This window comes from Syngnathus acus, chromosome 4 (genome assembly GCF_901709675.1).
Source record: "Syngnathus acus chromosome 4, fSynAcu1.2, whole genome shotgun sequence".
Taxonomy (NCBI): domain Eukaryota; kingdom Metazoa; phylum Chordata; class Actinopteri; order Syngnathiformes; family Syngnathidae; genus Syngnathus; species Syngnathus acus.
In genome coordinates this window covers 4,437,261-4,449,725 of record NC_051090.1, presented here as the reverse complement: position 1 = coordinate 4,449,725, position 12,465 = coordinate 4,437,261, and the positions used below count along the sequence as shown (strand labels likewise).

Here is a 12,465-nt window from a genome sequence, read left to right as displayed (position 1 = left end):
GTTTCCGGCTCCATGCCAAGAGCCTCATGAATAAAACCAGGGCTGGAAAGATTTTTTTTTTTTAAGGAGGAGAAAAAGAGCTGTTTGTGTCCAATCACTATTCTCCAATGGCCGGATGGACATCACAATATCATTTTGAACAAAAGGAGCTGTCGTAACCTTGGCTGACTGCTGTTGCCAACATCAGCACTGACGTCAACCTTTTTTCTGCTCATCCCTCTTATCTTCCTTTTTTTCTCTTCTTTTCATGTTTCCCCTGGCCCAATCCCAGAGGGAGCACCCAGCAGGGTAAGTACTTGTGTGTATGTGTGTGATGTGCACGCCAAAGTGTGTGTTGCCACAGCTGTAAGATTTAATCTAAAAAACAGAGCGATGGTCTACCTTAAATCATTTAATCATCGATTAATTAAAAAACATTTATTTTTGCTGTGTGATTTGGCCACTTGATTTGTTAAAATCCCGCCAAACTTGCACCGGTGTGATTTTTTTTTTTTTTTTGCGTTTGTAAAATCCCCCATAGTGGGCAAAAAAAAGAATGAATCAATTTCAAGAAGGCAAGTATTACATTTGCCGAGCCTTTGCTTCGCTTTTTATGTCGGAACAGAAAAGCTCTCAGCTCCCCGCCGTCTGCATTAGTGAATTGCTAAATATAAAGTGTGGACTTTAAAGCGGCAGCGAATAGTGAGCTCAATTAACATTTGCGTTGGACATGGAGGGGAGTTGAGCTCCATTGTATTATTCCTCCTCTCCTCCTTCCTGTCCTCCTGGTGGGCTCCTTCCTTTGCTGTGATGATGATGCACCTCCCCGGGACTAGAAATAGAGCCCCCCCCTCATGAAATGAACTCTGGCTGCTCAAACAACCCGACGCTTTGATCGGCTCTTCTGAGAGGGCTGGATTGTAAATATGCTTGCGCCGCCTCATAATGAAAGCCGTACCTCACATGAGATCTGACACGTGAAGGCCACACAACTCATTATTTTTATTTTTTTTCCAAGCAGCCCAATTCACATTTACATCTATCTGATAAAAAAAAAAAAAAAGTGCATCTTCATCACTGATCTTTACTCTCTAAGTGGACTGGGATAATTGTTGTTATGGAGTTGCTGGGAAAAACTTGACGACTTGAATTTCCCGTTGTGATGTCCCTTTTACAGAGTAAGTCGGCGTCGTCGACAGACAGTCAGCCCCCGGAGGAGCGTCAGGGGCCATCGGGCGGTTACGCCTCCTCGCAGGGAGGGGCAGAGGCCAAGAGGAGACGCTGCGAGGACAAAGAGCCCCTCGCGCCGCACTCATATGTACGTGCCCGCTTCATTTCTCTCCTTTCACCTTTCATCACTTCTCCATCTTTTTATTTTTCTTACTGATTTCTCATATTGTGATTTTTTTTTTTTTAATTCCCCTTGCCTCCTTTTGATTTTCAATTTGAGGACCCGACTGCGGCAATCATCTGCGCATTAATTAGGTTGCTGATGTCACTCATCACCGATGTCAATGAGGAGTATCAGGCCTCGGTGCTATCAAAGCTCGGTTGCCATGGCAACTAAGTGCCATCATTCTCGCCTTGGAAAGTAGGGAGCGATAGTGAGAGAGAAAGATGTCTAGTGGGAAAGTAGACCCCAAAAAAAAAAAAAAGTGGGCTGATGGAGAAAGAGCAACTTGTGTGTGTGCGCACAATCAATGGAGCGCTTGTGTGGCAGCAGATATTTGGTGCCGAGTGTCACCGTGTCCGAGTGTGCATGCTAGACTAACAGTGGCCAAGAGATATTGACATATCGATCGGTGCGCGTGCAAGCTCCTTGGGTGTGAGTCAAGGTATCTCTTGGGTGTCCCTGTGGAAAAGTCCGAGCAAATATTGTCTTTTCTTGCTTGCAGGACAGCGATGGGGATAAAAGTGAGGACAATCTGGTGGTGGACGTGTCCAATGAGGTTGGTTTACCTGTCTCAGTTTTTACCAACCTTGTCACACCATTAAGAGCAATTTCATGAAATTGTACTAAAAAAAAAATAGTAAAAAAGTATGTCGTTAATTTACAGCACTTAATTGGCCATAATGCATTTTTTTAAGTTTTTGTGATTAATCCGTTCCAAAAAAATCTGACTAAAACCAAATTCGAAATAATCCAATGAATCCATTCCAGAATCCTGTAATATTAACAAAAATGTATTTTATAGCAAATAATCATACTAGAAAACATGAGCCACCTCATAATCAGAAATGGAATGAAGACTGTTAACTGGTTCCCAGACACAAAAAAAAAAAAAGTGCCCAAGTCCTGCATTCATGCTGGACAAAAGCTATAAATTTAGCGAGTTAGCGCTTATTTTCTGTTGTAATTGGAAATGTGAGCACTTAATCCATCCCTAGAGACTCGTCCCTTTGTCCTCTGCGGATCCGTTCACGTGTCTTTTGCATTTTATCTGTAACAAGGCCCCAAGTCACATAAACCTTGTGACACCGTGTCACAAGCCACATACGTGAAATACGCGTGTGGCGTGATGATGGCGTGATGATGGCGTGAGCGCAGAAAATCAACATGGCTGCCCTAATTGGATCAAACCTCTCTCATCAATCACCCGTGTGTGTCAATCATCCAAGCCGCCTCGTGCTTCTTTTGACCTTCAGAAATGTGAATGTTTACCAGTCACGTAACGCCGTAAACACATTTTGTAATAGCTTGACAAATAAGGCTCGTTAGGGTGTAATGGAATTCTTGAGCGTCGTCGAATTAGTTATTTATCCTTATTGTTTTTTTAATACATTTCTGACACCGCTGATTAATTCCGTAATTAACTCGTATGACACAAATCACATTTATTGTTCCATAAAATTACAAGCGACGCGTCCAGATAATTGTTGGTCCAGAAAATGAGAGTTCATTTGATTCTCTTTTGACCAGCTCAATATTTCTTTCAATATTCCTCCTCCCCTGCTCATTACAGTCTGCTTCATTCAACTAATCCTTAAAATGCATCTCCCAATGAGCACTACGGTGTTTTTTTTTTTTAATCTAAAATCTTTGTATTTTCATGTGACTCAATAAAGCACAAGTGCTCCCTTGTTGGCACAAAAGTAGACAATTGTGTGTAATAACAGAGACAGGGAGGGGAGGGGCTTCTCTGCTCCATGCTCTGTGTAGTTGCTGACCTGGTGAGAAGTGCGAAGTCAAGCACAGGGTAAAGACTGTCGAGCGTGGGGAGGCAGTGGCGTTTTCGGCTAAAGTGATGAAAGCATCCCGGAATAGCCGACATCATCATCATCTATTCTCCGCAGCAGGACGATATGTGCTGTTGTGCACTGCCGAGTCATCAAATATGCTGAGTCGCCTGAAATCACCTTGTGGTCACCACGGTGCCAACATGTGCTTGGAATGAAGCCATGCTTGACTGAGAGTATTCATGTGAAATGAAATGATCTTTGTTGTTTTTTTTAATCAGGAGCCTAATTCCCCAGTTGGCACTCCACCTCATTCTCCCCGTGGGAACGGTTTGGACCGGGCCCCTGCCTTAAGGAAAGAGCTCCCGGGTTCCTCGGGCCCCGCAGAGCCACCCTCCACCCCCAACCCGTGCAGTCCCGCTCCGGGCAAGGCCAAGGATCCCACACAGGTAAAAAAAACAAAAAACTTGGTTTACTGTCCATTCCATCTAATTTCATGTAAAGTACCAGTTTCCGCCCATAAGTGATATTCTGAAATTCTTATTAATAATCCACAGATGGACAAGTCCCAGTCGCCCTTGTCCAAGTCCAGCACCCCGTCGCCGTCGCACCGCGAGGCCCTCACCCCGGGAGCGCCCGGTCCCAGCACTTCCTGCCTTCGCCTGGTTAGCAAAGCGGCGTCTGCTGCGGACCCCCTCGGTGAGACCTCATCGAAATGTTGAAATGTGAAAATATGATTGTGGTGGAAAATTGAACTTGGTTCAGTTGTTCGGATCAAAATTGTGTGCTTGTGTTCTTATCAGCCCTGCTGTGACCGTGCTTGTATGTTATGTCTTGTCCTCCCTGCCACCCTCGTTTCCTTTCCTCTTCTCCTCCTTCTCCTCCTCCTCACTTTCCCAGCACTCCGCAGCCCCATGTCTGTGCCGGCCGGTTCGTACCCAGCTCACTTTGGCGTGGTGTCCCACGCAGGGCTCAACGGGGAGCTGGCCAGTCCCGGAGGATTTGGCGGGGCTCTGACGCTCTCGCCCCAAATCAGCGCAGCCGCTAGCGCCTACGCTCGAAGCCCCATGGTGAGCTGCGTCATCTGTCCACGTCCGTGTTTGATTTATAACCTGCTGTTTGATATGGAAGGCTCAATGGTTTGCTGGTGTAGTTTATCAGGCAGTGACTCTGTTGTGACAGTTAAAGAAGTTTGCCATTGCTGACAGAATGCTAATGTGATAGCAATGTCTCAACTCTTTGTTTGTTTGTTTGTTTGTTTGTTTGTTTGTTTGTTTGTTTGTTTGTTTGTTTTTCCGATGCCACCCACCAGGTGGCTTATGACTCTCGATCTCACCTGAGGGCCCCGGGCCTGTCGTCCTCTCTGCCTGGCTCATCTGGCGGCAAGCCGTGAGTTTTTTTTCTTTTTCACACCCACACAGTCATCAAGAGTTGAATTAAAAGATAAAAACATACCCAATTTTTTTCATTTATTTTTTTAAAATACTGCAGGGCTTATTCGTTCCACGTGAGCGCAGACGGCCAGATGCAGCCGGTGCCCTTTCCTCCCGACGCACTGCTGGGCCCGGGCATCCCTCGCCACGCGCGGCAGATCCACAGCCTGAGCCACGGCGAGGTGGTGTGCGCCGTCACCATCAGCACCTCCACGCGCCACGTCTACACGGGGGGCAAAGGCTGCGTCAAGGTCTGGGACATCAGCCAGCCGGGCAGCAAGAGTCCCATGGCGCAGCTCGACTGCCTGGTCTGTCCTCTTCACAAAATACAACATATTAAGAAATGCAAAGGTGTGATCACGTGACGCATTTCCCTCATCCTCTCGTTCAATCAGAACCGCGATAACTACATCCGCTCTTGTAAGATCCTACCCGACGGGCGCACGTTGATCGTGGGCGGCGAGGCCAGCACGCTGTCCATCTGGGACTTGGCCACGCCCACCCCTCGCATCAAAGCCGAGCTGACGTCGTCAGCGCCGGCCTGCTACGCGCTGGCCATCTCGCCCGACAACAAGGTGTGCTTCTCCTGCTGCAGCGACGGCAACATCGTCGTCTGGGACCTGCACAACCAGACGCTCGTCAGGTAGCGTGAACAATAGTTTGAAAATATTATCGTTAATGTCTTTTTAATATCTTGCATGCTGATGACGTTGTCTGTTGCCACAGACAGTTCCAGGGCCACACGGACGGAGCGAGCTGCATCGACATCTCCAATGACGGCACCAAGCTGTGGACGGGAGGACTGGACAACACGGTGCGCTGCTGGGACCTGAGGGAGGGACGCCAGCTGCAGCAGCACGACTTCACCTCACAGGTAGCCGAGCACACGCAAACACGGATACGTGAAGCAATTACGCGGCACCCGGTGTGACATCAAGAGTTGTTTTATTCGTGCATAAAGAAGAGAAATTGCCTTGGGCAGACATAGATATACAGGATGCACATCTTGACACGGCCGGTGAACATGAGCAGATACTTATTGACACTTACTTGGATGAGAGAGTGCAAAATGGCGATTCATCAAGTTCTACTTTGATGACCAAATGTGTGCCTTGAGCCGAAAAGACGCGCACACATGCAGAACTCCAACACACAGTTACCCGGTGCCAAACAATAGCAGCAAAAAAAAAAAAAAAAAGCAAAGTGTGGAGATATAAAAGCTAAAGGGCAAAAACAGGAGAAGATGTCAGGAAATGAGGGATGAGGGTGAGGCACAGATAAGCGCGATGAAAGAAGGCCAACATGACACGAGCAGGAGAACAATGCAGGGAGGAGAGAAATACGGGAGATTGTGCAAAAATAAGACCAGAACGCGATAAGAAATGATGGATGGAAAAGTCAACGGCGAGGTCGTGTGCTGCGTTTGAACCGCCTGCAGATCTTCTCGCTGGGTTACTGTCCGACGGGCGAGTGGCTGGCGGTGGGGATGGAGAGCAGTAACGTGGAAGTCCTGCACGTGTCCAAGCCCGACAAGTACCAGTTGCACCTTCACGAGAGCTGCGTGCTCTCCCTCAAGTTCGCCTACTGCGGTGAGCACTTTGAGCTTTTAGTTCAAAACCTGAAGAAACTTGATCCCTGAGAGCAGCATCCAAATTCTCTCCTTCCTTTCTGGTTTTGGTTTGCTTTCAGGCAAATGGTTTGTAAGCACCGGCAAAGACAACTTGCTGAATGCGTGGAGGACCCCGTACGGAGCCAGCATCTTTCAGGTGACTTTTCTCATTTCAGTCCTTTTTTAGTTTAAAAGCTGCAAATTGCGGCCACACGCAAACCTTTCACCTTCATTAACCGTCTGTCCGAAACTTCCCGTTGGACCGACATCTTTGTTGTACGACTTGGATGTCCTTCAAACTTTCCACTCAAGGTGTTGTTTTTGTTCCCGTCTGTGTCACAACAAGCACATTATTGATTTGGAGCTGAATTCTTAGCCAAGATGGAGAGGTGGTACTGTGCCTGAAGGTCATGAGTGTTCCTTTGGAGCCGCTAGCCACCATGTTCCATGGCACGACCGCTATTGACGTTAGCGGCTAATGAGCCTCGAGAGAGCCGTGTGTGATGAGACAGTGTGTGTTTATCATGTGATTGAATTGCAAATGCATCTTGAGTATTTGATGAGTCACATCTATCTCTCTCTCTCTTTGTGGGTGTCCCTCGCCCTCATCCAGTCCAAGGAGTCATCGTCGGTATTGAGCTGCGACGTGTCCCCGGACGACAAGTACATCGTGACCGGCTCGGGGGACAAGAAGGCCACGGTGTACGAAGTAGTCTACTGAGATTCTGGTTCCCCTTGACAACCGCTCGCTCATCCCATAATACCGCGGAAGCCTCCCCCTTCCACCTTTACAGCAAGAATGGGCAGTGGAGCAGACAAGAGAAGTCAGACAGAAATCAAAAGGGAGATGAGGCACTATTTATGGATGAACCTAAGATTCACTTGAGCGACTAACAGTAAACTGGTTCAGTGTCCAAAAAATGTGAATCTTAAAGTCAGCTTTGCCCAGCTGATCACATTTTCATTTTACAGGCTGCCATTTTGCTTTTTGTCCTGAGGCAAAATTTGAAGTATAAATGAGCGTCTGCTACATAACCACTCGTTTTTTGCCATTCATGAAATGCAACAAACAGTTAAACACGCAAATACAAATTGAAAACACGCACAAAGAGCTGCTGTAGGCCACAACTCACATCTAAATATTCACGTAGACCAATTTGACCCAATCAAACTTGTGATGATACTCAACTAGACACATATTCAACACATATACTACAGTACAATATGTAACAAATAAACTTGATTCCATCTTTTTTTCCAAAATTAAATTCAGCTGAAGCGGTTAGTGCATACTAGGTTCATCCTGAAATTCTACCCGAAAGCCGAGAGAGCGTGAGCGAGAGAGAATGTAAATGAAAAGGAGGCGGCTGCCTAATGAGGGCTGTTTCCTGATTAAGAGCTCAGCAGAGCAAGGGTAGCCCCTCACACCTCCCACCCCCAGAGGAGCACTGATAGAGCGCACCGTCGTTTCATTAGGCACGCGCACACACGCGCACACAAGGGAAGCTGTAATGAGGCCCACGCCACGCCGCCGCACGCTCTGCCCGCCGAGAGGTGTCACAAGGCATGGGAAGCTCCCACGTCACCCGGGGAGGGGGGTTGAGTGGGGGACATGACTCCCCCCTCCTATCAGAAAAGACACAGCCAATTAAACAGCCTCCTTGCTTATTATCTCTGATTTCCTTCTGACGACGTCTAATGCGCGCCACTCTGTTCTCCTGTCAGCCAACAGAGGGCCCCACTAGTGTGCCCCCCCTCTCACACACACACACTCACACACTAATGCGCCCCTCACATTTCCCTTCAGATATTACGCAACAAGTTTTGCATTCATATGATTGCTGATTTTGTACTTCTTTCAAGGCTATTCTGTCCACTGTCCTTCATTTTGAATGCCTGTCTATAGTATTCAAGGTTGCCTGTAACAGATGTGTCAAATCTAAATGTGACTTTTTTTTAAGCAAAGGTGATAGGCAGCATCAACAAAGCCACTTGCCCTTAAAGTACTTTTCATTGTGTTAATTTCTTTTCATGAGAATCTAGGAAGATTTTGCACAAAAGCTGTGATTTCTTCTCACAATAATGACTGGAATTGGGCCAAAATGTGAAAAATAGAGAAGGCAGAACCGCTGTTGATGCTACCAAGCACACCAAAGAGAAGAAATACAGTTCAGACTGTAAATTGTAAAGATTCAGGTATTTTCCGTGTAGGCATAAGACTAATCTATGTTGGCTAATCTAGGAAAACAAAGCATTGCCTTTTTGTGCAATGATCTATTAAATTTTCATGCGACAACGGTAGCAATCAATTGGGAACGCAGGCCTGTTGCACTGATGATCTTTTTTTTTTTTTAATAGTTTTTATTTTAGTTGGAAGTGTGGACCATGTTGATGCTTTTGCCTTTCTGCCTGTCAGCCACAACACTAATTCTCTCCTTATTACACACACGCAGCTGTATGTATGTATGTACAGTATATGTATGTTTGATTACCATGCATTTGTTTGTTTTTTCTTGTTACAATTCACAAGCTGCTGTACAGTTTGCTTTTCTTTAAAAGGCCGAGCAGGCTTTGTCCCACCGTGTTGTCTTTCCTCCCATGTGCTGTATAAACGAACTGATGCTAATGTAAAAATGTGTGCAAAATAAACAATGTTCATGTCTTTGCTTTTTTTTTTTCAAACACACTGTACCCTGCACAGACAGACACACACACACACAAACAGATACACACACATACACATACATTCATTCATGCATACATTAATGCATACACGCATTCATACATACATACATTCATGCATTCATGCATACATGCATTCATGCATACATGCATTCATTCATACAAACATTCATGCATACAAACAAACATTCATACATACAAACAAACATTCATACATACAAACATTCATACATACAACCATTCATACATTAATTCATACAAGCATACATACATGCATACATTCATTCATACATTCATTCATTCACACATACAAACATACATACAAACATTTACACATACATTCATACATGCATCCATTCATACATGCATACATTTGTACATACATTCATACATACACACAAACATTCATACGTACAAACATTCATACATACATACATACAAACATTCAAACATACAAAAAACATCCATATATACATACAAACATTCACACATACAAACATTCATAGATACAAACATTCACACATACAAACATACAGACATACAAACATTCACACATACAAACATTCACACATACATTCATACATTAGTGATGTGCATTCCAGTTCTTTTAAGTGAACTGAATCTTTAGAATCTTGGAAAACATGTTGGAATGCGGCCCCAAGAACTAGAGCTTGACACCTTTGACCAAGATATTTCCCGAATAAAGTGGCCTGTTATTAGGTACACTTAAAAATGAAGTGTCCATGTGATTCCCTCGTTAAGTGCACCTGCGTGAAAAGTTTTAGCTCCTGAGAACGTGAAAATGAGCTAAATCTTTTCACGCAGGTGTGTTTAACGAGGGTAACCTCGAAAACATATTGGAACGCGGCCCCGAGGACTAAAGCTTGACACCTGTGACCTTTGACCATGATATTTCCCTAATAAAATGGCCTGTTATTAGGTACACTTGAAAATGGCGGTGTACCTAATGGAGTGTCCATGTGATTCCCTCGTTAAGTGCACCTGCGTGAAAAGTTTTAGCTCCTGAGAACGTGAAAATGAGCTAAATCTTTTCACGCAGGTGTGTTTAACGAGGGTAACCTCGAAAACATATTGGAACGCGGCCCCGAGGACTAAAGCTTGACACCTGTGACCTTTGACCATGATATTTCCCTAATAAAATGACCTGTTATTAGGTACACTTGAAAATGGCGGTGTACCTAATGGAGTGTCCATGTGATTCCCTCATTAAGTGCACCTGCGTGAAAAGTTTTAGCTCCTGAGAACGTGAAAATGAGCTAAATCTTTTCACGCAGGTGTGTTTAACGAGGGTAACTTGGGAAACATATTGGAACGCGGCCCCGAGGACTAAAGCTTGACACCTGTGACCTTTGACCATGATATTTCCCTAATAAAGTGGCCTGTTATTAGGCACACTTGAAAATGGCGGTGTACCTAATGGAGTGTCCAAGTGATCCCCTCGTTAAGCGCACCTGCGTGAAAAGTTTTAGCTCCTGAGAACGTGAAAATGAGCTAAATCTTTTCACGCAGGTGTGTTTAACGAGGGTAACTTGGGAAACATATTGGAACGCGGCCCCGAGGACTAAAGCTTGACACCTGTGACCTTTGACCATGATATTTCCCTAATAAAGTGGCCTGTTATTAGGTACACTTGAAAATGGCGGTGTACCTAATGAAGTGTCCATGTGATTCCCTCGTTAAGCGCACCTGCGTGAAAAGTTTTAGCTCCTGAGAACGTGAAAATGAGCTAAATCTTTTCACGCAGGTGTGTTTAACGAGGGTAACCTCGAAAACATATTGGAACGCGGCCCCGAGGACTAAAGCTTGACACCTGTGACCTTTGACCATGATATTTCCCTAATAAAGTGGCCTGTTATTAGGCACACTTGAAAATGGCGGTGTACCTAATGGAGTGTCCAAGTGATCCCCTCGTTAAGCGCACCTGCGTGAAAAGTTTTAGCTCCTGAGAACGTGAAAATGAGCTAAATCTTTTCACGCAGGTGTGTTTAACGAGGGTAACTTGGAAAACATATTGGAACGCGGCCCCGAGGACTAAAGCTTGACACCTGTGACCTTTGACCATGATATTTCCCTAATAAAGTGGCCTGTTATTAGGTACACTTGAAAATGGCGGTGTACCTAATGGAGTGTCCATGTGATTCCCTCGTTAAGCGCACCTGCGTGAAAAGTTTTAGCTCCTGAGAACGTGAAAATGAGCTAAATCTTTTCACGCAGGTGTGTTTAACGAGGGTAACTTGGAAAACATATTGGAACGCGGCCCCGAGGACTAAAGCTTGACACCTGTGACCTTTGACCATGATATTTCCCTAATAAAGTGGCCTGTTATTAGGTACACTTGAAAATGGCGGTGTACCTAATGGGGTGTCCATGTGATTCCCTCGTTAAGCGCACCTGCGTGAAAAGTTTTAGCTCCTGAGAACGTGAAAATGAGCTAAATCTTTTCACGCAGGTGTGTTTAACGAGGGTAACCTCGAAAACATATTGGAACGCGGCCCCGAGGACTAAAGCTTGACACCTGTGACCTTTGACCATGATATTTCCCTAATAAAGTGGCCTGTTATTAGGTACACTTGAAAATGGCGGTGTACCTAATGGGGTGTCCATGTGATTCCCTCGTTAAGCGCACCTGCGTGAAAAGTTTTAGCTCCTGAGAACGTGAAAATGAGCTAAATCTTTTCACGCAGGTGTGTTTAACGAGGGTAACCTCGAAAACATATTGGAACGCGGCCCCGAGGACTAAAGCTTGACACCTGTGACCTTTGACCATGATATTTCCCTAATAAAGTGGCCTGTTATTAGGTACACTTGAAAATGGCGGTGTACCTAATGGGGTGTCCATGTGATTCCCCTCGTTAAGTGCACCTGCGTGAAAAGTTTTAGCTCCTGAGAACGTGAAAATGAGCTAAATCTTTTCACGCAGGTGTGTTTAACGAGGGTAACTTGAAAAACATAGAACGCAGCCCCTTGAGGACTGGAGGTCGACACCCCTGGTTTAAGTGAAAGGTGCCACACCCGCCCTCACCCCCACCTCCTGATTGGCTGGTTGATCTGTGACGTCACACGGACACTCCATTAGGTACACTACCATTTTCAGGTGTACCTAATAACTTTATGCATTTTTTGTGCGTGTCAAGAATGTGTATTTGACTACTTGCTCTTTATTTTGGGGGACACCAACACATATTACACAACGTAAAACACATATACATATTGTCATATAAAGCAGTTAACCAAATGTCAGATTTTTGGTTTCATGCCGAAAAAAATAAAAACAAGGAATAAGACACCAAACAAGTTTCAACAGGTTTTAATGTTTATTAAAATAATAATAAAAGTACATTTCAAACCAGCAATCTAATGTGAAATTGCAGTAGATGTATTGGATAACAATATTTAGGCGTATTTATGCATACACGTTATTTAAGAACTAATATAAGTGTCATATAAAGCAGTTAACCAAATATCAGAAATAAAAACAAGGAATAAAACACCAGACAAGTTTTAACAGGTTTTAATGATTATTAAAATAATAATAAACATTCACACATACGTACATACATGCAT

The 12,465-nt window shown here is 44.7% G+C and overlaps 1 protein-coding gene across 6 annotated transcripts in view; it reads left to right on the top strand.

Moving 5' to 3' along the window:
- Positions 1-8,860, top strand: part of LOC119122231 (TLE family member 5-like) — a 56,636-nt gene extending 47,776 nt beyond the window's left edge. For 5 of the 6 annotated variants that reach the window (XM_037250515.1, XM_037250512.1, XM_037250513.1 and 2 more), the window contains 13 exons: positions 272-288; positions 1,157-1,297; positions 1,875-1,928; positions 3,438-3,605; positions 3,714-3,855; positions 4,057-4,226; positions 4,469-4,545; positions 4,648-4,897; positions 4,985-5,232; positions 5,316-5,463; positions 6,028-6,178; positions 6,279-6,355; positions 6,812-8,860. In XM_037250515.1, the coding sequence (XP_037106410.1) occupies positions 272-288; positions 1,157-1,297; positions 1,875-1,928; positions 3,438-3,605; positions 3,714-3,855; positions 4,057-4,226; positions 4,469-4,545; positions 4,648-4,897; positions 4,985-5,232; positions 5,316-5,463; positions 6,028-6,178; positions 6,279-6,355; positions 6,812-6,919 (1,751 nt within the window). In that variant the 3' untranslated portion in view covers positions 6,920-8,860. The remainder of the gene's footprint in view (positions 1-271; positions 289-1,156; positions 1,298-1,874; positions 1,929-3,437; positions 3,606-3,713; positions 3,856-4,056; positions 4,227-4,468; positions 4,546-4,647; positions 4,898-4,984; positions 5,233-5,315; positions 5,464-6,027; positions 6,179-6,278; positions 6,356-6,811) is intronic. The other variant, XM_037250516.1, reaches the window with a different exon arrangement.
- The last annotated feature ends 3,605 nt before the right edge of the window (positions 8,861-12,465 follow it).